The following is a 26,808-nucleotide window of genomic DNA, read 5'->3' as shown; positions in this document are numbered from 1 at the left end:
CTGGAGGATAGTTGGTCGACTTAATTGATCTAAAAGAGGTTTAAAGGATGCATCATGATTTCCTTTTCCATTTTTCCAAGAATTATTATTATTTATAAATATCTTGACTTTTAAGCAATTTTAGGAATGGCTAGACAGTGTCTTAGAAAGTTAGTGTGAGAATAGCCTTGGACAGAGTTGGGATGGACATAAATTGGAGAAAGGAGGAAGTGCCTGATTTGTCTGTTCACCTTGTCTTTTTCATCCCTTGGTCCAGAACTTTGATTCCCACACTCCTGGAAACCCCTGCCTATGATGAGGAATTCGTATGCACAGGAAATCCAATCTTTATATATGAACTAGAGAAATACCCTGGCAGTCACTGCTGGAGAGAACTACATGCAAATATTCTCATTCAGCCACTCACTGTGCTGGGCTCTGGAAAAATCTGAAGATGATTAAGACATGCTTCCTTTCCTCTGTTGAGTTCACAATCTAGCAGGTGAAAAAAGTTGTCAATGAGCCTCTGGAGCTAGCCATTTGGATTCTGGTCATTTCCCCTTATGTTTAGTGACCTGTTGTTAGGATGCTGATTTTACCTGACAAGATGCACAGCATTCTCCTTCTGCACAAGTAAATCCTGGCTTCAGCATGCATTTTTGTGCATCACAGCAAGGATTAGTGCACTCCTGACAATAACAGAAAAGTGAAGATCAGAAACTGGTTTGTAGTTTAACTCCTATGTGAAGACTTAATTAGTTGTGCTTCTGTATAATTTGGCAATACTTGTCTTTCTGAGTTAAATAAAAATGCATAATCTTTGGTTATGGTATGTACATAAAGTAAATACAAACACAACATATGCATATGTAATATACACATATATGCACACATATAATACACATATAGCACAAATACATAGCATATGTGTCTTTGTCTGTGTGTACATATATATGTATGTATACATAGCAACTGTTGTTGGGGCTTTTGTTTCTTTTCTTTTTCTAGGGCTGTTCTGTACTCCACAGATAATTCTCATTTTCAGCAAAGTTTGAAGTTTGTGACTTTCTCTTTTCCTGATGACTTCTGTTGTGCAAGGGTCCCACTGTTTTGTCACCCAGAGGGTTTAATAAAGCAACTTCTGAAGATTTGGTTTTACACTTTGTTCAAAGATGTTAAGTATTTCAAGTTGCCCTTTCTTTTTTTTATTTTTTTAATACATCATTAAATAATAACAGCAGGATGGATGCTTGGGGCCTACCTTCTCAAAAGAAATGAAAAAATGGAAAAAAAGTGTCAGCATCCTGCAATGTAAGCTACTTTGTGTTAGAATAAAACTGTAGAATCATTTCGAAGAATGCGCAAGGAAAAGGAATTTGCAAAGTTAAGACATTCTTCTCATTTAATCTGAGACATTTTAAGATCAGATCTTGTAGCTGACAGACACATTTCTGTTCCCACTCTGACCAGGGACTGTCTTAATCACTATCCTTCTGGGACACTTTGGAATGCAAGTGCCTAAGCGTAGATGCTAAAATGTGATACTTGGACCAGCAGCATCAGCATAACCTGGCAACATGGTGGGGATGCAAGGGCCTCAGCCCCACTCCAGACCTGCTGAATCACAATCCACATTTTAATATGCACTGGTGATTTATATGCACTTGACAATTTGAGAGGTGATTGTCTAGGACTTCTTAATTAGCTCTTGAAAGAAACTGCTTCTATGTTGGAGAAAAGCAAATTTAGAGTTACTTTAAAATGTTGGCTTATTTGAAATATCTAGAGACCAGTAACTATGTGAAGATTAAAAGTTTTCTACTCAGTTTAAGATAGAATTTTCTGATAATGTGAACTGTCCAACTAGGGTGAAAGTTAGGCACGGGCACCCTGAGTAAAATTTGGTTAAGTGTCTATGAGTGGATTTTTAGATCAAATTCCTACTGTACATAAGAGAAAGACTTACTGACACCTATGGATCATTGTCAAAAGATGAGCCAGTGACTACATTTATGAGGCAAATGGGATTCTGTGACTTTGCAGCAATGAGATCATTATACACGATCTGTGACTTGGCAAAAAACTTTGAATTAGACTGCACCAACATTTTGTTTCTCAATGAGAACAAAAGCACAGGTTTTTTTTTTTTCTTTCAAAAATCCATGCTAATGTAGATATTATACTTTATAACCCTATAAATATAAACACAAATGCTTAAGGGAACTTTCTTTAGATAATCTGAAAAAGTGTTCATCAAAATAAATTTTCAGACCAGAGAACTGAATCATAATTCAAAGCAAATCTCCACTGATAATTGGAGAATTATCCCCCTAGCTATTTTAAAGCTTTCTGTTAGTTCACATACTACACTCATCCACAGCAGATTTTTTGAAAAAAACTGTACAAGTAGTACCATGGTTCATTAATGCCTGTATCCCTGCCTAGATTCTAGATGAACATAAATTTTCTAATTGAAAGACAACATCATTTGGAAATACCTGAATAGAGCCACAATCACATTCTTCGCCCTCATCCAACTTCTTGTTTCCACAATATGAGAAATCATGGAACTTATCAGAAAATGGTATATTGATCATGCATGTTGGATTATAATCTTTCAGGAACTGCAGAAACTGGTTTCTGCTGCATTTACTGAATTTTAGTGCAGGAATGCTAGAGATAGGATGATTTTAAAAATAAAGGTTAATCATATCATGTAGAACAGCCATGAAAGTTTTATGATGAATTTATAAAGAATAAATTACATGTTGAGTTCTAAAAGTCCATTTATTTCTCTCACTTTACCTTACTATTATAACAGAGTAATAATTGGGATCTTTACTATTGAAATATCTTACTGAAATACAGTCAACACTGTATTAGGATATAGTGAAAATCCTCTGACTTTATATCTTCCAGAAAAGTCTCACAGTTCAGACTCCCGTGCATGCTGCATTCATAACACTTTTCATCTTTTGCTCTTGAAGTAATTTACATATTTATTAACCATCCTTGCAAGATTATAAGCTTCTCAATGCAGGAAATATAGCATGTTCAATAAAAAATAAACATTAGCTAACATAGTCCTGACATAGGGTATTCTCTATAAACATTTTCTGAAACAAGACAGTTATTTAACAATATTTCATACATCCTAGGGATTTGAGGCACTTCCTTTATTTTTTTTTTAAAGATTTATTTATTTATTTATTTATACAAGAACCGGGGTACAGGCCAGATGTGCGGGAGGGTGAGAGGATTCGCCAGAGACAGAGTGGGGAACAGAACAGGCAGACTGATGAAACACACTGCAAGTATGCGGAAGCACTGATCATTACCTACTCTTTTTTATTATGTGCAATGCGCTAAGTCTGCCTTGTGTGGAGGGTTTTAAAGATGTGCAAGTTTTAAAGGGTGACTGCTGGTAATTCATAGTATGAAGAGACAATGTTGGACATTAACTCATTTTTTAATAATTTGTGGAAGATCTAATATGTACCTGGAATGTTCCAGACAGGGGTGATAGGACAATATAGTATCTGTTTGATACCACAAAGCTTATCTTCTAGTGGGGAAGTAAAATAACAAAAAGCTAAATGCACAAAACACAGGAAGGAAAGCAAAGCGAAAGGGAATTAATGGGATGGATAATACAAGGGTATGTGTGTGAGGTGCCAGGATTATAAAATTAGATCACATCACTTGGGAAGGTTTAGTTGAGAATGGCATTTAAGAAGATTCAAAGAAGGAATTATAATTTATAGCAAAGATGACAAAATAAAGCATATAGAGTATATTTCTCCCCTAAATTGCTGTGTATAATTACTAATTGAGTATTATGTATTTTTGCAGTATGTTCAGATGGAGTTTTAGAATTTCTCTCACCATATCACAGGAGAGACATTGTCAACTAATAAGATTAAATCTCAAAGGGAAACATCTTACCTTGCCTAGTTCTGTAATAGACCTCCCATTATATAAAAGAAACACTTCCACGTAGTAGCACCATATCCCCACCATATGCAGTTTTAATCAAAAACTACTCTCAAAATATTTAAATGTACTTTCCATGTTGTTTGAGCCTTACGTTCCACTGGTATCCATCACACATTTTCCCAAAGTGCAGGTACAGGGGTAATTATCATGTTGCATCCCCAGGTTGTGCCCCAGCTGATGGGCTATTCTGCTTGCAACTATATTCAGGTCAGGTATAAGATCCTAGTGCAAAACAAAAAAATTAAGCATCAGAACTTTATAATAAATAATGCAGTGTAATACACAGTGCTTTGAACTAGTGGTTTGGAGACTTGGTTTCCAGCTTCCAGTTAACTAGTACTCTCTGTAGCATAGAATGGATTGGGTAGAGACACTAAAGAAAATAAATCCAAAACTTGATGTTTTCAAGGATTTGAGTGTTTACAGACTTAGTTTCCCCCCTTTTCTGCACATCAGTCTATTTTTAATTGTATAAAATTTGGGCAAATGACATTTTCAGTATCTCTAATTCTAATATTTTGCATTTTTCTGTGGGACAGTAAAGGTCATTGTTGGATTTGTATAAACTCATTCTTACAAATAGATAAAAATTCTTAACTAACGTCCTACACAATAAAATAAACATCATTCCTTCTATAGACCAGATATTCAAATGGGGTAAAAATAAATAGATGTGAGGTTCATATTTTTGATGGTAATCTCACTTATTCAGCAATGTTATGCTTCACAATTTCCATTATGAGGAAAACCTGAGGGTCAGTGATGTAAAGTCCAAGTCAGCGTTGATATTTTACCTCTATTTGTAGCTCTCATTCATGTTTTAAACTCTGTATTACTGACAGCAATTAATTTCCAAAAACGAGTTGGATATTAAGTTATTGTAAAGGTAAAACACTCTAAATTGATGATTTGTCTCATTTCATGTGAAGTTTAAAAAATATGGTTTATAATATCATAATTAGAGAGGTAACGGTCTATATTAGATTGTTTTGACTTCATTATGCAAGTTTATATTAATAAAATACTGTAGGCTAAGAATAATTATTTAAGATTGAGGTCTTAGCAAGACTGGGTTGAGCACAGAAACAACTAGGCAGAAGCACTACAGGAAATAAATCCAAAACTTGATATTTTAAAGAAATTTTTAAATAGGGCTAACTGGACAGCATTTACTAGAAGCTTAGTAACTTGGGAAAGATCAGGTAAGCAAAGGGAATCAACTGTGTGTAGCTCTTATGCGTGTGTTTTTTTTTTTTTTTGTCTTATGCCTTTTTAAAAACAATTACAAGGCTACTTTGATAGGATATGTCAAGTGGTTTATGCACCTGATTCTCATCCAGTAATAATTATCCTCACTTGCTAAATCAGCCATCAAGCTTTGCATACAATACATGTCCTTATAAATAACTGCATTAAATATACAAAAATGGTCTTCCATAACAACTACTAATTTTTGTATGTTAATCTGTATCTGATGTTTTAAAACACTGAACAACACTGGTTTACCTTTATTATCCCTCTATTGTTTTTATAAAATGTTTCTTTTTTTGTTAAATAAAGGAGACATGAATTTCATCATGACATATTTTGGTGGAGATATATGACAAAAATGTATACATGCTCTCTTTCAATAGAAAATTACATAAAAATTTAATTCAAATGTTTTGATTAAGTGATATAACATCAATCAAAGGAAGCCCACCTTAACAACACTAGAGGAGGAGTAGGGCAGGCACATACCACCTGAGTAAGAAGTTCCTTGTGCATGTTTGTAGAGCCACTTCCCACTGTAACAGATGCAAATATACTCTTCAATATGAAATATGAGCTTGATTAACACAAAGATTGAATCACAATGAACCCCTAAATTCTAGTATCTTTGTACATGAAAGTACCTTCTTTTTCTGGCATTCTGGAATTGAGGATGACCTTAGTTGATCTTAAAGTCTTTTTAAATTAGTGGTATATTAAACATTTTAAGGGCTTTCAAAGAAATGCTAATAGATTCCATTACTCCAAAGTAGTTCTTCCATAATTTAATATTCCTCAGGATAGCAGGACTGCATGAAACGCAGGGTTGAAGCCAGTTCAGCGACACTATTTTTTATTATTTCCCTTTAGGGTAAATAAAGTGCTAAGGTTGTTGAATAACAAAAATGATAAAAATGCCTCCCTTTTAGGAATTAAAATATCTAGTATTCTAAATAAATCCATTTTTTTCTTAGGGATATTAAAAGAGCAGCAGTTTTAGTTTATCAGATTAGTTATTCATTATCTTGAATAGTGGAGACATTGTTCTTGAAGGCTGGTCAGTAGATGGGTACACTTTGATGAAGAATGATGTCAAGAGGATGAGGTGTTTCCCAGCAAGGTAGGTTTCGGTGGGTGTATTGTAATGGCATGTTATGGAAGAATGAGGGTAGTTAGTGTTGGATACTGGCCAGTAAAGTAAATGGATTCTAACAGCATTTTGCTTACGTAGTGACATTTTCAATCTTGCCTAGGAATATGAATATAACATTTTTTCCCTTTCTAGTATGAATCACTATAGAAAGAAAGATTATTAAAAAGTGCATGTGCAAATTTTCTTTATAGTTAGAACCAATGTTTTGTTTCGTCCCTGTGTACTACCCAAAAGTTGACTGCTTAAAAAAAGTTTGTTGTTGGGCCTCCCTGGTGGCGCAGCGGTTGAGCGCTGGGTTGCAAAGCTGCCCGCGGCCTTTGCAACGCCAGTTCGATTCCCGGCTGCTCCCTGGCCACCAGAGGAGGGTCCCACATGGCACGCAGACCTCTCCTGCCGCACGCTGCTCCCCTCAGCAGTGTACTTCAGTCCTTCTGCCTGCTCTGCTCCCCACTCTGGCTCTGGTGAATTCTCTCACCCTCCCGCGCTTCTGACTGTACCCAGTGCTTGTATAAATAAACAAACAAACAAAAAAATCTTTAAAAAAAAAAAAAGTTTGTTGTTGCTGTTCATCTGTTTTTGTTTCTGTTTTAATAATCCAAATAAGGTGTGTGGAGAAATAGAGTAGTTACATACCTGAGTAACAGAACATGATCAAAATTCTTCCTTTTTTTAAGGATTACTTCTTGCCAAGCAGAAAAACGCTTTAAGGTCGTTTCTAAATTTGCATCTATTTCTATCTTATCTCCATTTGTCCACATTTCAATGCCAACTAGTGTCACATGAATATCCAAAGTTTTATAAATCTGTTCAAAGGAGAAAATATTAATCATAAAGTCACATTGTGGAAGGATCTTTCATCACTACTATATTTTTACATTAAAAAGTAATTTTAATGTGTGAGGCACATAAGTAAAAAAAACAAGGCTTCATTTTATAACAGGTATATTGAATTCTGGTGAATTACCATGGCCAACAAAGTAACATGAGTAGAACCATTAGATTTTCCTTGAACTATAAGCTTTTCAGACACTGGGCTCAGGATTCCACTGGCAAACAGTGGAATGAATATCCATTATTCATTTCTCCATTTTAGCACATGAGTTGGTTGTGGTAGGTTAGAAAGTTGATGGTGATTTTGTTTTATTTTTTTAAGATTTATTTATTCATGCATACAAGAACCGGGGTACAGGTCAGATGTGCAGGAGGGTGAGAGGATTCACCAGAGACAGAGTGGGTAACAGAACAGGGAGACTGACTAAAATACACTGCTGAGGGGAGCAGTGGGTGAGACAGGAGAGGTCTCCTGCATCATGTGGGTATCTCCCTGGCTGGTGGGGAACTGAATCCGCACTGCAGAGGCTGTGGACAGCTTCACAGCACTGCACTGAATTGGGAGCATTTTGTTATCTAATAAATCTTTTTTTTTTAATTTAATAGAGGCATGTTTATTTATTTATTTATTTGTTTGTTTGTTTTGTTTATACAAGCACTGGGTACAGTCAGAAGCGCGGGAGGGTGAGAGAATTCACCAGAGCCAGAGCGGGGAGCAGAGCAGGCAGAAGGACCGAAGTACACTGCTGAGGGGAGCAGCGGGCCACAGGAGAGGTCTGCGCGCCATGTGGGACCCTCACCCAGAGGCCGGGGAGCAGCCGGGGATCGAACCGGCGCCGCAGAGGCCGCAGGCTGCTTCGTAACCCAGCGCTCAACCGCTGTGCCACCGGGGAGGCCCTCTAATAAATCTTATTAAGGTTTGTTAAAAGCAGAAGAAACAGTTGTAGCCCATAACTCTTCGCACTCTGTTTCCCTTCTACTTTTGCAAACATTTAATGATAGATACTTTGTATTTATGCTAAATTTGGTGATGGGAACTCAAAGAGCAAAAATGGGTCTTTATATTGGATCACTGTTAGGGTAGTGATAGACATTGCAAGACATATGAAGTAGGTAACACAGGTGGCTATGAGATACAGTCACTCTATTTCATACTGTTGCTATCTTTTAGAAAAAGTAATGCATTTTGAGCTCCCATAATCTCAGATTTAAATTTGGGAGGAGTTCTACTTCTGGCTAAAATGGACAAGTTAAAGAATATATCTAGTTACCAATAGGTTTAATACTTACCTTTTTTTCTTTCCAGATACACATGGACATTACCCAAGTACACAGAATCTGCTAGAGTAGATTAACCATAAAACAAACCCTGACATATTTATAACAATGGAATAAACAATCATATTTTCTAAGTACAACAGAAATAAAATTCGAAATCAATAACATAAAAATACATTAAAAATCTCCACTTACTTGGAAATTAAATAACGCAGTTATATATAAAACTACTGAAACAAAGAGGAAGTCATAAGGGACATTAGAAATAGTTTTGAATTGAATGAAAATTGAATATAAAACATGTGAGAACCAGTTAAACCTATATGAGACTCAGCATTCTTAGTCATTAAAAAAAAATATGAGTTTATTTTTGAACATAGATGTGTATACAAATGTTTAAAGAAATTTTATCCATTATAATAAAAAACTATAAATAGAACAAATATCCTTCAAATGGCAAGTAAAAAACCACTGCTAAAGAAAAATATTTCTCTCAGCATCTATTTCAGATCCTCTTCATCTTAGTAATAGAATAGGGCAGACTTAGAAGGAGTCAGATTAAGAATGCATGTGAAAATTCATCTGTTGCTTTTTTTTAAAGTTATAACTATTTCTATTTTAGAGTAGTTAATGATTTTAGTGCATTTTAATGAAACATTTTCCCTGACTGGTAGTTTATTAGGTGATTGTTTGCAATTTGGACTTTTTATGAATCTGGATCACCACAAAAATCCAGCAGATGTCTATTCTAAAAAGTTCTTTCCATCTGTATTTTTAGTGTAATTCAAACTTATCAAATCTTACCATGTTGATATAATTGACCATTCCCCAAACTCGATTCCTGAGGTTACTGTGATGATTATTCCTGCGATACTGGAAATAGAAACAACAGATCATCATCCACTGGTATAAGGAATTGAATAAAATCTCAACAAGTACTTCACCATAATAAATTATTTCAAAGCAAAATATCATTGGCATTCCTTTCAGTGGGCTAAACATCTGGGTAGTTTATTCAGAAATACAATTTTTGACATAAAACAGCTAGCACAGAGATTTCTAAAGACATGCTTCAACTTAGTACTCCTTTAAACTTTTCTTTAAAACTTTATCCCATTTTTATAGCCCGTTATATCACATTGATTTATTAATACAATTTTTAGATGTTCTTTGGTATCCATATTTGTCATGTTGATGAAACAAAACATATGGAAGCTTCATGGAAACCACTATAATAGCAGATTACAGCAACTTAAGTAGCCCTTCTGTGTCCACGGTGGTCTCAGACTGAGAAACACATACTCTAGGATGTGCTGAGAGAAGCAGGGGATTGTGACTCCCACCTTCTCCCTGCAAAAGGCTCAGAAAGTGAAGACTACTTTCCTGTTTCGGCCTGTTCTATCTTTTGTTCTCTTCTTACAAAGGAATTGTTTCCACTATCAGTGTTATCATGTCACAACACTTTGAATTTAGACCTGATAAAATATACTTAATAACTTAAGGTATCCTGTAGCGATAAAAGCAAATAATCAGGCTTCTTTCAAAATAAAAATGAAAATAAACATGTTCTTTATGAATGCTGCCAGGATATTTTCATTTTCATTCCACATTTCTTTTCAGGGAGAGGATAGCCCCTTGATGGTTCTGGGCATTATAAAATAGATTCTATATGTTGTGGTTAACTAAACCTTTGGATTTTACTCACTGTTCTGGCATATGTTCTTCATTTTTAGCACTTAGAGATTTTCTGATTTTTTTAGATTAAAATATAGACTGTGAACATATTCTAATTTTTATACATTGTTCAAAGCATGTGCATATGTTCATAATGGACAGGGAGTTTCTATTTTGCCTGGATATGCCACCATAACAAGGGCCAAGGCATCCCTCACATAACGGTCTGGGAAAGCTGAAAACAGAAACATCAGCTCAGAATGGAATTCTGTTAGAATCACAACTGTTGTTTTGTAAGGATGAATGAAGAATAAATATTGAAAACTTACCACACTATTATCAGCAACAATGAACAGTTCAATGTAATTTTCTTTATGAATGTTCTAGAAATTTATGAAAAATTTAATGAAGTATAGTAAATATTCTCATTTTTAACATGTTAAGTTAAAATATTCAAGGTTGGAAATGCTATTAATAATGATACAGGAAATTGAGGTACAGAAATATATCTATAATCTTAGGAATGTATCTAAATAAAACTATTATATTATTAAAATATGTGCCCCTGTAGATCAGATTTTAATAAACTTGAAACAATACCCCACATTTGATTATCCTTCCTTTATTTATTTAGTCTCTCAGGTCAAATAAGAGTTAAAAGTACTCAATCCAGTTTTAAACATCTTCTCCATTTGCAAAGTAAATACTTACCAAGTAAGGTCATGTGAAAAGCAGCCATTTATAGCTGAGAGCTAAAACACAGGAGTGGATAATAGCACTGGCTGTATTCTGGCTGCTCCTACCCTCTTTCTCACTTCCCTACTTTGATGTAGTCTCAATTCCAAGGGAAAGTGTTTCAAAGTTGTTAATTAAATACATATATATATATATATATATAAAATGTATGCCAAGAAATTCTAACTTTCCAGCTTTCAGAATTACTCATTGATTTACATACATATTCTCTGAGTATAAATCAGAGATAAAATTCTGATATTTGACCTAGCTATTCTCTCATTCCTTTGTACACTAAAAAATCATTTATCAATTAACCTATAAATAAAAAAAAAACTCCACTAAGCACCTAACATATTTCAAACACTGTCTGGACCTTGAATATATGAAGAAGATGAACATGAATGGTATTTGAAAACTAACAACTGGTTGGAGTTTAATGGGATATTAATCCACTGTATAGAAAAGCTTAAAACACAGAGGACTTTCATTATGGAATCATCCTACCAGAAACTGAACTTAGTATTCTTAATTATCCTCAAACATTAGAACACTTGATAAAATGGCAGAGGAGACAAAGAAAGAAAGTAGCTAAGATAGGCTTTGAGATGGTAAGTTTCATTCCTTCTAGGCAATTATAGCTCTAATGCAATAAATCTTTATGTAGGGTTATAGACTTCCTCTTCCTTGAAATCATGGGGCAGCTGAGATTTCCTGTGGGGAATGAACGTGCTCTCTCTCTCTCTCTCTCTCTCTATATATATATATATATATATATATATATATATATATACCTACACACACACACACACACACATATATATATATAACAACAAAAGTTTGATATTTCAGATTTAAAAAGATAAAGAATCAGACTCGGCACGTACAGTTCATTAGTCAGTCTCATAATCTCTTTTTCAAGATTGTAAAGGAAATAAGCATTTCAGCTGGGGCAAAGAAAATTTTAAAATATAATACTCACTTCCATTTTTGAGTCATCCATGGATTTAGTATTATCCTTTGGAACTTTTGTCCCAGTAATATAGAACTCTGTACAAGAAAAATTGGCAGCATACTGTGTCTTTGGGTTATATTTGAAAACCAAATGTTCTCCATCATCTGTGTATTTTACTGGTTCAATGAGATACCTTTGGTCATAGATCCTGAAGAATCCCCTATAGAAATTGAGAATAAAATGGATAGATTCAAGATATATTCCATTTTTCAACTACTTTACTACACAATAATGTTCCTTTCCATTTTTATTAACTTTGCCTTTAAGAAAGGGAAACCAAAAGATCAAGACCTTGTGAACATTCAGCCAGGTGTATTGAGTGATAAAGAATGAAATAATATGAGAACGTTGGTTGATTTAATAAAGTTTTGTAAGATACAATCCATCTGGATTTTCAGCAGTTTGACATCCCAATCTCTACTTTGGAAGTTCAGTGGAGTAACAATTACCAGTTGGTGTTGTGGACCCTTGGGAAGGCCAAGTTTTTTATCCACTATACATTAATTTTAGAGTAAATATGTTTAAAAAAAACTATTGTGATAATTTTGTTTTTAAAGGGGTTTTCATTCTTGAAAAAATTGGGAACTACTAAAATGAAGTCCTCATCAATGATAAAACACAAGTTTATTTTTTTGCTTTCTCTTCCACATCTTCCTCCTTTATCCTTGACCCCAAGAATATATAGAAAAAATGTATGTAGGCTTTATTTCTGACTTTTATCTTCTCATAACCTGGAAACAATGCCTGATTTAGTAAAAATTTGTGAATAATTGTGGTGTGTAAGAATTCACAGGATTAGAAATCATAGAATTTTTTGACTTAATTCTATGACAAGCCAATTAAATGTTCAGGCATAAGTCTCTGATTTCAGTATCCTCATTCGGAACATGAGAGGACAGGTTAGATAATTACCAAGATCCTTCTACCTTCTAGCCCTGAATCTCTCCATCGTTTAGTGAAAAACTTGTCTTGCTTAGGATTGTGCATTATACATCTCTTGGTCAAGGAATTAACATAAACAATGGGCTGGAGCATTTGCTCACACTGACAAAATATGGTAAATTTTCCTCTTATTTTTTTTATATTTTTCAGAGTTGCTAAGAAAAAATAAATGAAGTGAACATCTTTGAAAATATGTAGGAAAATTCATGAAGGAAATAAAAAGATACCGAACTTTACCTTAGACCATTACACGTGCTAATACTGGCAGCAGAATCAAGTTCGTGGATGAAGGATCCTTGGTAAAAGCAGTGCTCCTAAAATTATTGAAGAGACTATTGGCATAAGTGCATATATAGACAGAATATAAATATTAATATCGACAGAGTTTCTATGAAGAATAATAAGTATTCATTCTTACAGCTTACATTTATTTATTTATTTTTTTGTTTATAGAGGCATGTTTTTTATTTATTTATTTTGTTTGTTTGTTTTTTTGTTTTGTTTATACATGCACTGGGTACAGTCAGAAGTGCGGGAGGGTGAGAGAATTCACCAGAGCCAGAGCGGGGAGCAGAGCAGGCAGAACGACCGAAGTACACTGCTGAGGAGAGCAGCGGGCGGCAGGAGAGGTCTGCGCGCCATGTGGGACCCTCCTCTGGTGGCCGGGGAGCAGCCGGGGATCGAACCGGCGCCGCAGAGGCTGCGGGCAGCTTCGCAACCCAGCGCTCAACTACTGCGCCACCAGGGAGGCCCAGCTTACATTTATTTTTATTCAGGCATACATTCACCATTGCATTCTTTCATTTAGAAAATTTTGAAACTACTTTAGAATCCTTTAAACACATGATTACTTTCTGTGAAGCAATATATAGATTATTCCCTCACAAATTGAGTCATTTTTGTAGTTCATGACACCAGTCTCAGAAATGGGCCCCTCTTCTTTTCACTGTTGCTCCATTTTAAATCTCCACCAAACCAATACCTCTGTGCTATTATAATTTCCCCTAGTTGTCTATGAAGTCAAGTAAAAATTTTTGATGATCAGTAAAATTAAGTCTCACTCTCCAATCAGATTCCCGCATACTTTTCACTCCTACTTCTCTGCTTAGTCAAATTAGGTTCTTTACCACAGCTATGTGGTGCTCTGCCCCTCATAACTCCATCAAGTAATTACTTTGTCCTTTATTTGCATCTATTCAGCTCTCTTGCCTATGTTTCCATGGCCTTCGGAGACATTAGACCCTTATGGGCCAGTAATGATCTCCTGCATAATAGAATGTTACACAATTTTCTTTCTATTTTATGCTGGTTGCGTGATGGCTTAAATTTCATTGTTGACACCTGCCTTAAATGAGGAAATAGGCTTTTAAAAGGGTGTTTTTGGCAAGAGAGAAGAGTGTTGTCCCTCAGCAGAGAACTTGCCCCAGAAAGGGGAGGAAATTTATAAAAATGAAACTGTATCCAATTGGATAATATGTATGGTAAATGCACAATGATTCATTTAGGAAATGAAAAGAAATCCCTTGTTTCAGGACGGGGCACGGATATGTGAATCACACAAGGGTCAATTAGACGGAGCTTTTAAAATTTTTTTGTTTTGTTTTGTTTTTTAATAGAGGCATGTTTTATTTATTTATTTATTTATTCATTTGTTTGTTTTGTTTATACATGCACTGGGTACAGTCAGAAGCACGGGAGGGTAAGAGAATTCACCAGAGCCAGAGCGGGGAGCAGAGCAGGCAGAAGGACCAAAGTACACTGCTGAGGGGAGCAGCGGGCAGCAGGAGAGGTCTGCGTGCCATGTGGGACCCTCCTCCGGTGGCTGGGGAGCAGCTGGGGATCGAACCGGCGCTGCAGAGGCTGCTGGCAGCTTCGCAACCCAGCGCTCAACCGCTGCGCCACTGGGGAGGCCCCGGAGCTTTTAAAATTGTTTCATATCTTCAGGTATTACCCATTTCATTGGATTATAATCTCATCAGAGTTCCTTGTACTTCTTTGGAGCCCTACAGGGCCATATTTTATATTCTAGGACCATTCAGTGTTGGCAGTCAATGAAAGATTAATTTCTGATCTAACATATTTTGATGCTGCTTGTAAAGCTAGAATCAGGTTTCAAAATCACAGGAGGAAATTCAGAGAAGAGACAGAGAAGGTTCTATAAGATACCATGGTTTGAGGATGCTTGGTGATCTCTCCTTTTATCGAGTAGTATGTTTCACTGTAATTTGATGCAAGGAATTCCCTGAAAAAAGAGGGAAGAGAGAGAGTGAATTTTATTTATTCTAAAACATTAACAGATAAACCAATCACTTGTGGGAGAAACCTCCAGGATGCTTTCAAATCTCAGCAAGGTTATCTTAGGCTAAAAATAGAGAAGCAAATTTAATCCTATTCCCATGAAAGCCTTTCCACCTAGATTTCATGGTTTGGTAAAGACTAGAACAAACAGAAAAAGATTGTGGCAGTTTTAGCAAGGCAGCCTCCTAAGTGCACTATTGGGTGTCACTGTGTTGTACTATTTATTTATTGCACATGTTGAAAAAAATTCCTAAGAATTTCCAGATTGGACAAAATGAAGTTATGGTGAAAAGACCTCTTTGAGCAAAACCTGAGCAAGTTGATTAGGAAAGAACATTAAGAAGATTTCTGAGTGAGAGCTATGTATATTTATAGAAATAAGGGTAACTGGTATGTGCATTGTCAGGATTCAATGAATGTACAGAAGGAGTGTACATTTCATTGTATAAAAATTACAACAAAAGAAAAATTGTAAACAATTGTTAAGCTCTAATGATATATTTCTTGAAATATTTAGGGGGAAATTTATGGGTGTCTACAATATAATCTGAAATCCATAAAAATAATTGATGGAAAACAGATAGATAAATGGATAGACAAGAAGATATGATATAAAATAAACATTAAAACACCAATAAGAATATCAATTGGGTTTATGAAATGTTTACTATAAAATTCTTTCATCTTCTCTATGAGTAAAATTTTTCATAATAAGGTTAGTAAAAATGAAAGAGAGTCAAGAAGTGAATAGAATGCCATCACTTTGTAGTTAGTTTGAAATATATATAAAACTTTCAGTAAACTACTTGGCTATATAATAGATTTCTAAATTGACATCTTTTTGTCTCGTGTACACATTAACATGTAACTTATCACTTATGTGAGAAATAATAAATAGAAGCCCTATTTAAATGAGGTTTTTAGCATATGCCATCCGCAAATTGCAACACCCACCATGCCTTCCACTTGTTTAGGGTAGTGATATTGCTCTCTTCCCCAGCAGAAGGAAGGATATTCTTTTTTTCCAGCAACAGTTCAGTCAATGAAAGAATGCCACAAGCCAACAAATGAGATGCCATCACACATCAAAACTCTAAGTTTCTTCCAATAAACAATATGGTTACGATTGCCCCTTCTAAGAGCTATGTAAGTGGGGATCTGGGGGCAGCAATGTTGTTCTAAGAGGGTGACTGGTGTCTGGCCAATAGATTGCATTTTCTTTTTTTTTTTAAATATAAGATTTATTTATACAAGAACTGGGGTACAGGCCAGCTACACGGGATGGTGAGAGGATTCACAGGGAATAGTGGGGGACAGAACAGGGAGACTGACTGAAATAAACTGCTGAGGGGAACAGCAGGTGCAACAGGAAAGGTCTGCTGCGCCATGTGGGATCCTTGCCATCTGGGATCGAACCCACACTGCAGAGGCTACAGACAGTTTCACAGCACTGTGCTCAACCGCCTGCACCACCAGGGGAGACCCTAGATTGCATTTTCTTAGCTGCTCTTTTGTTGTTTCCAAATAAACCCATTCTGTTGATGAGTTAAGAACTTGCTTTTTTGTTTGAGGTCAATACTGTTCATAAATTTATTATAGCAAAATCTACATTGACCCAGTCAATGTTTCTAGTGCATGAATAAACAATTTGATAAAACATGGTAGGTCTATCCAGTTTCACCTCTATTACTCAATATCAGCTGATGAAATAAATATTCAGTATGGTTAAAACAAAGCCAAATTAAACTTAGATGGTGAAATATGGAAAAACAATGGTTATGAAGAAATAGGAACAGATTAAAAACATCAATAAGACCCAGTTTCTGTTATCACATTGTATGAAAATATTTGAATGAATAAAATGCACAGATTTGGGAGCCTCTGTAGTATGCACAAAAATAATTTATTTCATGGAACTAAGGGTAAGAGCGGATTGCACATCAGAGATGTCAACATCAGGTCAAACATCTTTGCATAAGATGAGCTCGGATATGTTTGCCCAAAGGAAATCAATGGAAACCACATTCAAAAGTGAAGAGGGGAAATAAAGCTAGGGGCATTGGAGTTACTTAACTTAAACAAGGTAACTTGATGAAGTAAGGTCTTCCCACTTCTTAGCTTACTCTCCAAAAGAAGCTGTTTTTAAATTTATTTTAAATAACTTAAAAGTGACTTTAAGAAAGTACAGTTTTCAAATTTTTTGTTCCACTGATTAATTATGCAATGGTGTATTAAATCTCTTCTTAGAGTGAGTATACAGAGCTCGCAGAATACGCAGTATCCAAGTAGGCAATAATTTAGAAACTGGAGAACAGTATTACAAGAGTAAGAATTTAGATTGTACAGTGATAACAGTGACTTGAAGAATCACGGCACTGGAAGTTTTATGAAACTGAGATACAACAGACTACTAAATCTATAAGGTATTAAATCATAGTAGAACTTACCTTGATCTTAAAAGGTGAAGTATTAAGATCTTTCTTCTTAGTTTTAATTCATACAACAATTCTTCTTCATAAGTTTCCTGAAAAACAACATCCGTCTTATGACTTAAATGTGTGCTCATTTTGTATGTATTGTGGGTAGGTGGAGAGGAAACCACAGCTCCTGCAGGCTACCTAGTTATCACTTACCTGGCAAAATAATAAATATGGATAAGTGGAATTTGATGAGTGCTAATATATGGAAGATTTTGCTTTAAGCCATTTTTTCTTTTGTTAATAAAATTTTATTAATTTACCCTTAGTTTATAATGCTATGTAAGTTTTAGGTGCATGAATTTTAGTGGGAATTTTTTCTAGTTATAAAATAAAATGAAACAAAAAGACATATTCTCCCCTCATTCAGAGATGTACAAATTACTAAATATCCCTGTATTTCCCCACAATGGATCGTTTGCTGATGTATTTTTTTCCTGCATTGTGATATTATTTTATTTTATATATATTTTACATCATTCTTCCTTTTTGTACAATACATGCTTTCTCTTTTCAGGTGTAGTCCCCGCAAAATTCCTATTACCAATTCACCCGTGCACCATCGCCATAATCCCTGGGTGAGAACACATTCCCTGCCCTGTTTTGATCCCTCTCTCTCCCCTGCAGACCATCTCTGATTAGTAATTGCTCATGTATTTTTTAACAGTATCATGTATAATGTTTTATCATCTACATTTTCAGATAAAAATAAATCATGACCATTTTCTATCCCCATAAATGTTCTTTTACAGTATGTGTTTTATGGCCGAGAAGAACAATATGAACTCATTTTACCTATGTCTACATTAGAAATTGATGTGGGGTATTCACTGCTGCTAGAATTTCATTGTCAGAGACAGGGAAACAATGGAAAGTTTTGGTAAATATTTACATATTATGCTGAAGAAAAGAATACAAGTTTAGAATTTCACCAGCAATTTATAGTGATTCTTATTTCCCTGTTTAGATATTATTATTAGGGCCTCCCTGGTGGCACAAGGGGTTAAGCACCACACTATGAGGCAATCTGCAGCCTCTGCAGCATGAGTTTGATCCCCAGCCGGCCAGGAAGAAACCCACATGGCGCAGCAGACCTCTCCTGGCTTGACTGCTGCTCCCCTCAGCAGTGTGTTTTGGTCAATCTGCCTATTCTGTTCCCCACTCTATCTCTGGTGGATCCTCTCACCCCAGCTCTTATATGCATAAATAAATAAATCTTTAAAAAATAGATATTATTATTAATAAAATCTCTCATGTAATGAAATAACTGTAATGAATTCTGTGATGAAGATTAACATTGTTGTCCAACAAATGTTGGTGAGGTTGTGAAGAAAAAGGAACTCTCCTGCACTGCTGGTGGGAGTGCAAACTGGTCCAACCACTATGGAGAGCTGTGTGGAGATTTCTTGACCTACTAAACATAGAGCTTCCATATGATCCAGCAATTCCACTCCTAGGTATGTACCCAAATGACACAGAAACAGTAATTCCAAAGAGCACCTGCACCCCTATGTTTATAGCAGCACTGTTTACAATAGCTAAGCTATGGAAGCAACCCCATATGCCCAAAAATAGATGACTGGATCAAGAAGATGTGGTACATATACACAATGGAATATTACTCAGCAATCTAAAAAGATAAACACATGCAGTTTGCAGCAACATGGATGGAGCTAGAAGGGATCATGCTCAGCAAAATAAGTCAGAAAGAAAAAGAAAAATACCGGATAGTCTCACTCACAGCAGGAATTTAGAAAACCTAAATAAGAGACCAGGAAAAAGACTAATCAATACAAAGTAAAAATCAAAATCAACAAGCAACTATAAACCAGAGACACACTACGGTGGGGGGGGGAGGGGGGGAATGGGGAAAGGAAGGACTAGTGTCAAAATAAGGGGGGGTGCAATTGTATGGGGAATATAACCAAAATGAAAATGCATACATTGTGCATAGATTAAAAAAAAGATGTAAGAATTTGTAAAATAAAATATTCAAATAAAAAATTGTTGTTTTTCTTTTACTTAGTTATTTGTAGTTACATAAATTTCTAATTTATGTATTTTTCAATATTTTTTATTTTGTGCTATTTTCTTTATGATTCATAAGAATCCTTTGTAACTTAAGGTTCACAGTTGTTGGTCATCTATTTTACACATTTCTTTAGTTTATTGTTTACTCATAGCTGTTATTTCAGGCAGAGTGATAAAATGGAATAAATTGGGCACAAAATGGCGGTCACTGACCTCATGAAAGTCACAGCTCAACAAATAAGAAAACCAGCAGATTTAATTGAATGTTAGAGCATCAAACTAGCAGAAAGGCAATTCCTGTGTTGGAGAAATTAAAAGGAGATGGGGCAAGGGACTCACTTGCCAAAGTTCTGACGTAGGAAGGAACTCGACATGTTTATGGAGCAGAGAGAATTTCAATATTGTTCAATACTGCTGAAAACTCGAGTGTAAGTGGTGTTGAAATAAATGAAAAAGTGGGAAGGAGTCAAATCATGTAGAGCCTAATAAGTCTTTAAAAGGATGTGGACTCTATCCTAGAGCAAAGAGAAGCAAAGCAAGAGGTTTTGACAGGAAACAATGCCATTATCGCTGCAGTATTTTTGATGACTTGCTGGAGGATAATGGATAAGCAGAAATCACGATAGCAGATGGGGAAAGCATTTAAAGACTACTGATTAAATTCAGATGATTTGGGTAGAGGTCTGGCAGCAGGAATGAGGAAGAGTAGGTAATTTGTAAGGACAGTTACATTCCTGAATCTACCAGGCTTAGTGATTGTTTGATGCAGGAGAAAAGAGAGGAGAGTCAAGAGTTAACTCAGGTTTCTGATTTGTTTGTTCTGCTAACAAAAGGAAGATTTTCTGAAGTGGGGCAACTTGAAGGGAGGGAGGAGGGGAGTTTTGTAATTGTTGAATGTGTGGTGTGTATTAGGGATCCTTTTTGTTCAAGTTTAACACAAAATACAACTTTATTATAAAGACAGAATTCACAGGCAAAAACTAGGTTCTCAATCAAATAAGATTAAGGTTGAATCTCATTTTACAACATGATGAAATATTATGTGCCGTGTGTATGAGTGTGTGTCTGTGTGTTTAGCAGGAAGACAATGAAATTTTTGGAAATTTGAGTATTTGAATATAGATCTCATATTAATGTTAACAAGCTGTATGTAATCAGTCAAGTGGGTTAATATTTTTAATATTGTTACTATTATTTTAAATAAATGGAATGGAATGTTTTATTCAAAATGATTAATTTTATTTTGTAATAATTTTAAGATTATCTAAAAAATAAACTTCAAGTACTGAGAATTTTTGTATACACTACACTCTGATTCCCCTGTTGCTAATATCTTACATTTCTGTTGTGTATTTGTCAAAATTAATTGGTATCACCAATTAAAGTCTACATTTTCTGAGACTTCCTCTTTTTTTACTGAACGTCCTTTCGCTGTTCAAGGATCTTATCTGCACTCTAGATTCCTCTAGACTGACAGTTTCTCATGTTACTTATTTTTGATGATAGTTTTCAGGAATACTGATCAAGTCTCTTGTAGTGCATGTCCCAATTTAAGTTTTTCTGAAGTTTTTCTCATGCTTAGAGTAGGATTGTGGAGATTTGGAAGAAAAACACAAAATACAGCCCCATTTTCACCACCACATACCAAACATGACTTATTACTGATAATGTTGACCTTGACCACCTGGCTGAGAAGGCATTTGTCGGGTGTGAAGTTACATGCGTTCCCCCTTCCACACGGTGCTCATTGGAATGAGGTTACCATGCACAAGTCATACTTAAGGGGTGGGGAGCTGTGCGCCACCACCTGTGGAGGGGAGTGTCTACATTCATTTCCAAAGCTATGCAACTAATTTTGTTTTTCAGATTGTCCCATGCTCTTGGATACTTTTTTAGTTGTTCCTGTATTGTTTGGACATACTCCATCAGTGTGGGTTTGGGATTTTGGTGTTTCTTGGTTTAAGAAATTCCGTATTTTCAGGTATGAAAAGATGTTTCATGCTCATCTATATATTTTCTGCCCTTGTCCAGGATCATGAATGGGACTTTCAATATGAGTCTTGATTCAGTCTTAAGATACTTGATTCTAGAAGAACCTCCCACCCACCACCAGTCTGGCTACAGTGGTGGTAAAAAGTTGATTTAACCCTCTTAACTGAGTATGAACCTCCAAAGAATAAAATTTTGAGAAAGTGAGAAAAAAAAAAACACAGATCAAGCAAAAATCTTTAAACAAGGATTACTGAAGAAAAATGGTTGGACATTATTTCCAAATCAAAGCAGATGAAGAGATGCTCTTTTATCATCTTAAGGCTTAGAGAAAAAGTCTTAATAGGACCATTTGGAAGGCTGAAATGTGTCTTACTTTGTCTGAGAAACTTAAAAAGTGAGAGCCTGGAAGGCTGCCTCCTTTACTGGTAAAAAGAAAAATCATTGCATTGGTAAGGCTTAGTCTTCTAAAGGGGTGCTTGAGTAAAAGGACAGTTAGTATTTTCCATGAGCTGAATGGAAAACTTTAAGCTCAAAATGCAAATGTCCAATAATAAATATCTAAGGACATTTATCAAAGGTTCTTTACCATAGCAAGAATTGAAAATAACCGAATTTTGAAGCTTGCTTGCATTATGTGTATTACTTATTTTCTATAATAAACATTTATTATTTTTGAAAATAAAACTTGAATTTTTTTAAATGTTAACACCTCAATAAACACCTAAGCAACGGGTCAAGCAAGACTTTTTGTTGCTGTGAAGATTGTCCAAGTTTACTGCAGAATCGGTAAGGCCAATAAACTTGCATAGCAGCTGAGAACACAAAATGCGCGGAGATTACATTCCATGGACACCAGTTTAAAACCAAAGAGGTTTGTCTTAAATCGGCCTGGAAATCTGTCTGGGGGAGTTAATGAAACACTTCACAAAAATTCAAAATGGCACCCCTTACTTTTACTCCTTTTTGTTTCCTAGTTTGTAGACGTGTTGCTTCCCTCTTCCCCACCTCCCAGGCTCGTGCTGCAAAGTGAATGGGTTTCTCCAGAAAACTGAGACCTCTGTCTTGTTTACTTTTGATGGGAGCCAGAGGTTGTTTTGTACATGCCCGTAAAAGCCTTGCATCTTATTTATTCCATCAAAGCCTGTACCTCTATCTCATGGTCATGGCTGTGCCCAACGTCACGCTTCTGCAGCAACGGAAGTTTTTTAGGATAAACCAGTTCTTGACCCTTTACTTCAAGGATGGCCTTTTCTAAAAAAGAAACAAAAGAAGGAAAAATATACCTGGCATTAACATCCACCCTCAGTGACTGAACATCAGAATTATTCTCACAAAGTTCACTTGCTTCTGGTTAGCAGCCACGTACAGCATTGTGAAATAGCTCCCCCTGTGTCCAGGTAAAGAAATTATTGAAATGGATAACCCCAAATTCAGAAATGCAAGCAAAGTTAGAAAGGAGAGGAAGAAATCGTGTTCCTTCAGCTTCCTCCATCTTTTCTAGCCTGCAGCTGCCAGCTTTGTCGTGCTGATCTGGATTCTGCCACCTGTCAAAGTCTGCACTGAAATGAATGTTTTCAATGTAAATTACTGATTTTATCTCCTGGGCACATTTGCAATTGAAATCTTAACTCTCATAGCTGAATATAAGACTTTTACTTGTTGGAAGGATTTAAGTAAGGCAGAATCAGTGTGAATCATAATCTACACATTTCCTGTACAGCTGGTAGTCATCTGAGGTGGGCCGTGCTTACTTCCTTAAAGACAATACAGAGGAAAAAGCACAGGATTTAGGAATCCGCTCTTATTTGAATTAAAGTTTTACCAGTTTATTAGTAGTGTGACTGTGAATAGCATATCAAATCTCTCTTCTTTGTAGATATAAGTTTCAATTTCCTTACCTTAAAGGGTAAATTAAAATAAGAACTTTAAACATATTAATATACAAGGTGGCTAACAGTTAGCACAGTGCGGGCTACGTTGCAGATGCACAGTCATGCCCACCCTTCCCTCCTCCTTACTGTAAACAAGGTATATGAGTGACAAGGCATATCATAGAATCACAGAATCCCAAGATTAGTCATAATCTAGACCAAGTCTTACACTAGCTTCTCAAAAAATTATCAAGAAACATTAATTTTTTATCATTTACCATGTAAACCTTGTGACTAAAGAGATATTACCTCGAAGTATGTTAAGAAAACCATGATGAAACGATGAAGACATACCTTTGATATAAGAAATAAACAAAGTCATGAAAAATAAACTTCCAGCAAACATTCTGAATGCTTCTAGAGGGGCACTAATGCTTGAGAAAAAGTATGCAGTTCTTTGTTCCTGCATCCACCAAGGATGAACAACCTGACAGACTCACCGGCAGTTTTGATCCAGAAGAAGGAAGTGTTCCTTGGTCATATTACACAAGTCGTGAGGTGCTTCAGGCTAAAAGCTGGAGGGTGGACATCACGTACTAATTAAAATCAACCACTGAGGTGGGGGTGGGGGTGGAGGTGGGGTGGGCAGAGATCCCTACTGCATTAGTCTAGATGAAAAAATTAGATCCTTACTTCATTAGTCTGAACATTGAAAAAAAAAAATGTAATAAATATCTTAGAAAAAATATTAAAGGACATTTATATAAAATTTGGTTGAAGAACACCATGTAGAAATTTGTAAGGGAAAATTCAATAAAAGACTAGATGAACCATTGAAAATATTTTTGCTCAAAATCACCAATTAATTTAGATTTAAAAAACTAAACAAAATTCCAGAAGTGCATGCAAAGCATATATTAAAGGTGAGGGGCAATATCCTTATAACACAACTCTTTCAAATTGATACAAAAAAGAAAACCTTGGGCCTCCCCAGTGGCACAGCAGTTGAGCACTGGGCTGCGAAGCTGCCTGCAGCCTCGGCAGCGCTGGTTCAATCCCCCCGCCAACTGGCGAGGCTTCCACATGGTGCAGCAGACCTCTCCTGGCGCGCCTGCTGCTCATCAGTGTATTTCATCAGTCTGTCTGTTCTGCTCCCCGCTCTGGCTCTGGTGAATTCTCTCACCCTTCCGTGCTTCTGACTGTACCCAGTGCTTGTATAAATAAATAAATAAAACTTTAAAAAAAAAGAAAACCTTAAGAGACATACAAAGGACTTACCCAAGCCTATCTGTGTAACTGTGTCCTCTTGTTACACTCTGCAAAAAGAGTTATCAGCCTTCCAGCATGAACTTGTATCTGTGTTTGGGGTTCTATACCCTTCTCTATCTCATATTATTTGATTATTCCTTTAACATTACTATAAATGTAAATTTCCTATAATATTACTATAAATGTAAATCACCTTCATTCATTAACACAGTGGCTTTGGACAAATCATGAGAGATTCCTGTACTTTTGATTTCTCATCTATAAAAGTTGTATGAATAACATGGATCTCATAGGAATGGTGTGTATATTAGCAGTGTGTGTCTCTGTGCTGACAAGCAATCTTACATCCATGGTTCATTCACTCTCCAGTTCTTAGTTGACTATTTTATACTCTCTTCACAGATATCTATGTTTTTCCTTCCTTATTCTCAGGTGATCACATTGTTTGCTATTTCACTGAGGAAAAAAGAAGGCATCAGAAGAACACTGTCTCATCTGCCATTATCACACCTTACTATCAGGATGGTGTGTATGTCAATGTGCAGTCATCTCTTGTTTCTATGGCTCTACTGCCCATGTCCACCATTAATATATTGGCTTCCATTATTTCTTGCCTCCTCTCCCTGCAATTTCATCACTCCTTCTCTATTGTATCATCTCCACCTCTATAGATACAAATATACTGACATTTTGTTTCTTTTTTATTTTTTAATTTTTTACGATTTATTTATTTATACAAGAACCGGGGTACAGGCCAGAATCGTGGGAGAGTGAGAGGATTCACCAGAAACAGAGTGGGGAACAGAACAGGCAGACTGATGAAATACACTGCTGAGGGGTGCAGTGGGCATGACAGGAGAGGTCTACCGTGCCATGTGGAACCCAGCTTAAGAGTGCAGAGCTCAACCACCTGTGCCACCAGGGGAGGCCCTGTTTCTTTTTTTTATTTATTTTTATTTTTTTCTATTGTTATTTTTTAAAATATTTTATTTTATATAATTCTTACATAATTTTTCATTTTTGCACAATGTATGCATTTTCATTTTGGTTGTATTCCCCATACAATTGCACCCCCCCTTATTTTGACACTAGTCCTTCCTCTCCCCACCCCATACTGTGTCTCTGGTTTATAGTTGCTTGTTGATTTTGATTTTTACTTTGTATTAATTAGTCTTTTTCCTGGCCCCTTATTTAGGTTTTCTAAATTCCTGCTATGAGTGAGACCAACCGGTATTTTTTCTTTTTCTTTCTGACTTATTTTGCTGTTTCATTTTTTTTTTTTTTAGAGTTTTGTTCATTGAGGATGTAGCCCTTTTATTTTTTTATTTTTTTAAAGGTTTATTTATTTTTTTATTTATTTATACAAGCACTGTGTACAGTCAGAAGCGCGGGAGGGTGAGAGAATTCACCAGAGCCAGAGCGGGGAGCAGAGCAGGCAGAAGGACCGAAGTACACTGCTGAGGGGAGCAGCGGGCGGCAGGAGAGGTCTGCGCGCCATCTGGGACCCTCCTCCGGTGGCCGGGGAGCAGGCAGGGATCAAACCGGCGCTGCAGAGGCTGCGGGCACCTTCACAACCCAGCGCTCAACCGCTGCGCCACCGGGGAGGCCCTGCTGTTTCATTTTTTAAAGAGGTATTTCTTTTGCATCATTCCCCCTCAACACAGGTACAATCCCTTCTTGATTTCTTTTAACAGCAAAACTTATTGAAAGTTGAGTCCACAGTTTGTCTCTAGTTTCTCTCTACCTATTTCCTATTGAAGTTTTTTCAATGAGTTTTTTTTATCCTTCACTGAACATTATGTTGAGCATTCTTGTCAATGTTATTGATGGTTTTCAATTCTCACTAATTTGATCTTTGGCAGCATTTGACACTGTTGGTCACTTCCATGTTTTAAAGTGTTTAGCTCATCTTATACCACTGATATCCTCTATGATCATTCATTGTTTTGTCTTAGTCACCTTTGCTGGCTCCTCCAATGTTTAAATATTTACTGTCCCCACATTCAATTCTTGGGA

General features: G+C 36.0%; 1 protein-coding gene across 1 annotated transcript in view; it reads right to left on the bottom strand.

The window, feature by feature from the left end:
- Positions 1 to 26,808, bottom strand: part of ADAM7 (ADAM metallopeptidase domain 7) — a gene marked incomplete at both ends in the record, with an annotated part of 60,416 nt that overhangs the window by 16,496 nt on the left and 17,112 nt on the right. The window contains 12 exons of the mRNA XM_084245572.1: positions 579 to 668; positions 2,478 to 2,652; positions 4,067 to 4,197; positions 5,678 to 5,762; positions 7,013 to 7,182; positions 9,293 to 9,361; positions 10,492 to 10,545; positions 11,880 to 12,072; positions 13,092 to 13,168; positions 15,021 to 15,096; positions 17,600 to 17,676; positions 22,800 to 22,903. Of these exons, the coding sequence (XP_084101698.1) occupies positions 579 to 668; positions 2,478 to 2,652; positions 4,067 to 4,197; positions 5,678 to 5,762; positions 7,013 to 7,182; positions 9,293 to 9,361; positions 10,492 to 10,545; positions 11,880 to 12,072; positions 13,092 to 13,168; positions 15,021 to 15,096; positions 17,600 to 17,676; positions 22,800 to 22,903 (1,301 nt within the window). The remainder of the gene's footprint in view (positions 1 to 578; positions 669 to 2,477; positions 2,653 to 4,066; positions 4,198 to 5,677; positions 5,763 to 7,012; positions 7,183 to 9,292; positions 9,362 to 10,491; positions 10,546 to 11,879; positions 12,073 to 13,091; positions 13,169 to 15,020; positions 15,097 to 17,599; positions 17,677 to 22,799; positions 22,904 to 26,808) is intronic.

Source organism: Talpa europaea, assembly GCF_964194135.1.
Source record: "Talpa europaea genome assembly, chromosome: 10".
Lineage (NCBI taxonomy): Eukaryota > Metazoa > Chordata > Mammalia > Eulipotyphla > Talpidae > Talpa > Talpa europaea.
The sequence above is the reverse complement of the archived record's forward strand: the minus strand, read 5'-3'. Positions and strand labels throughout refer to the sequence as shown.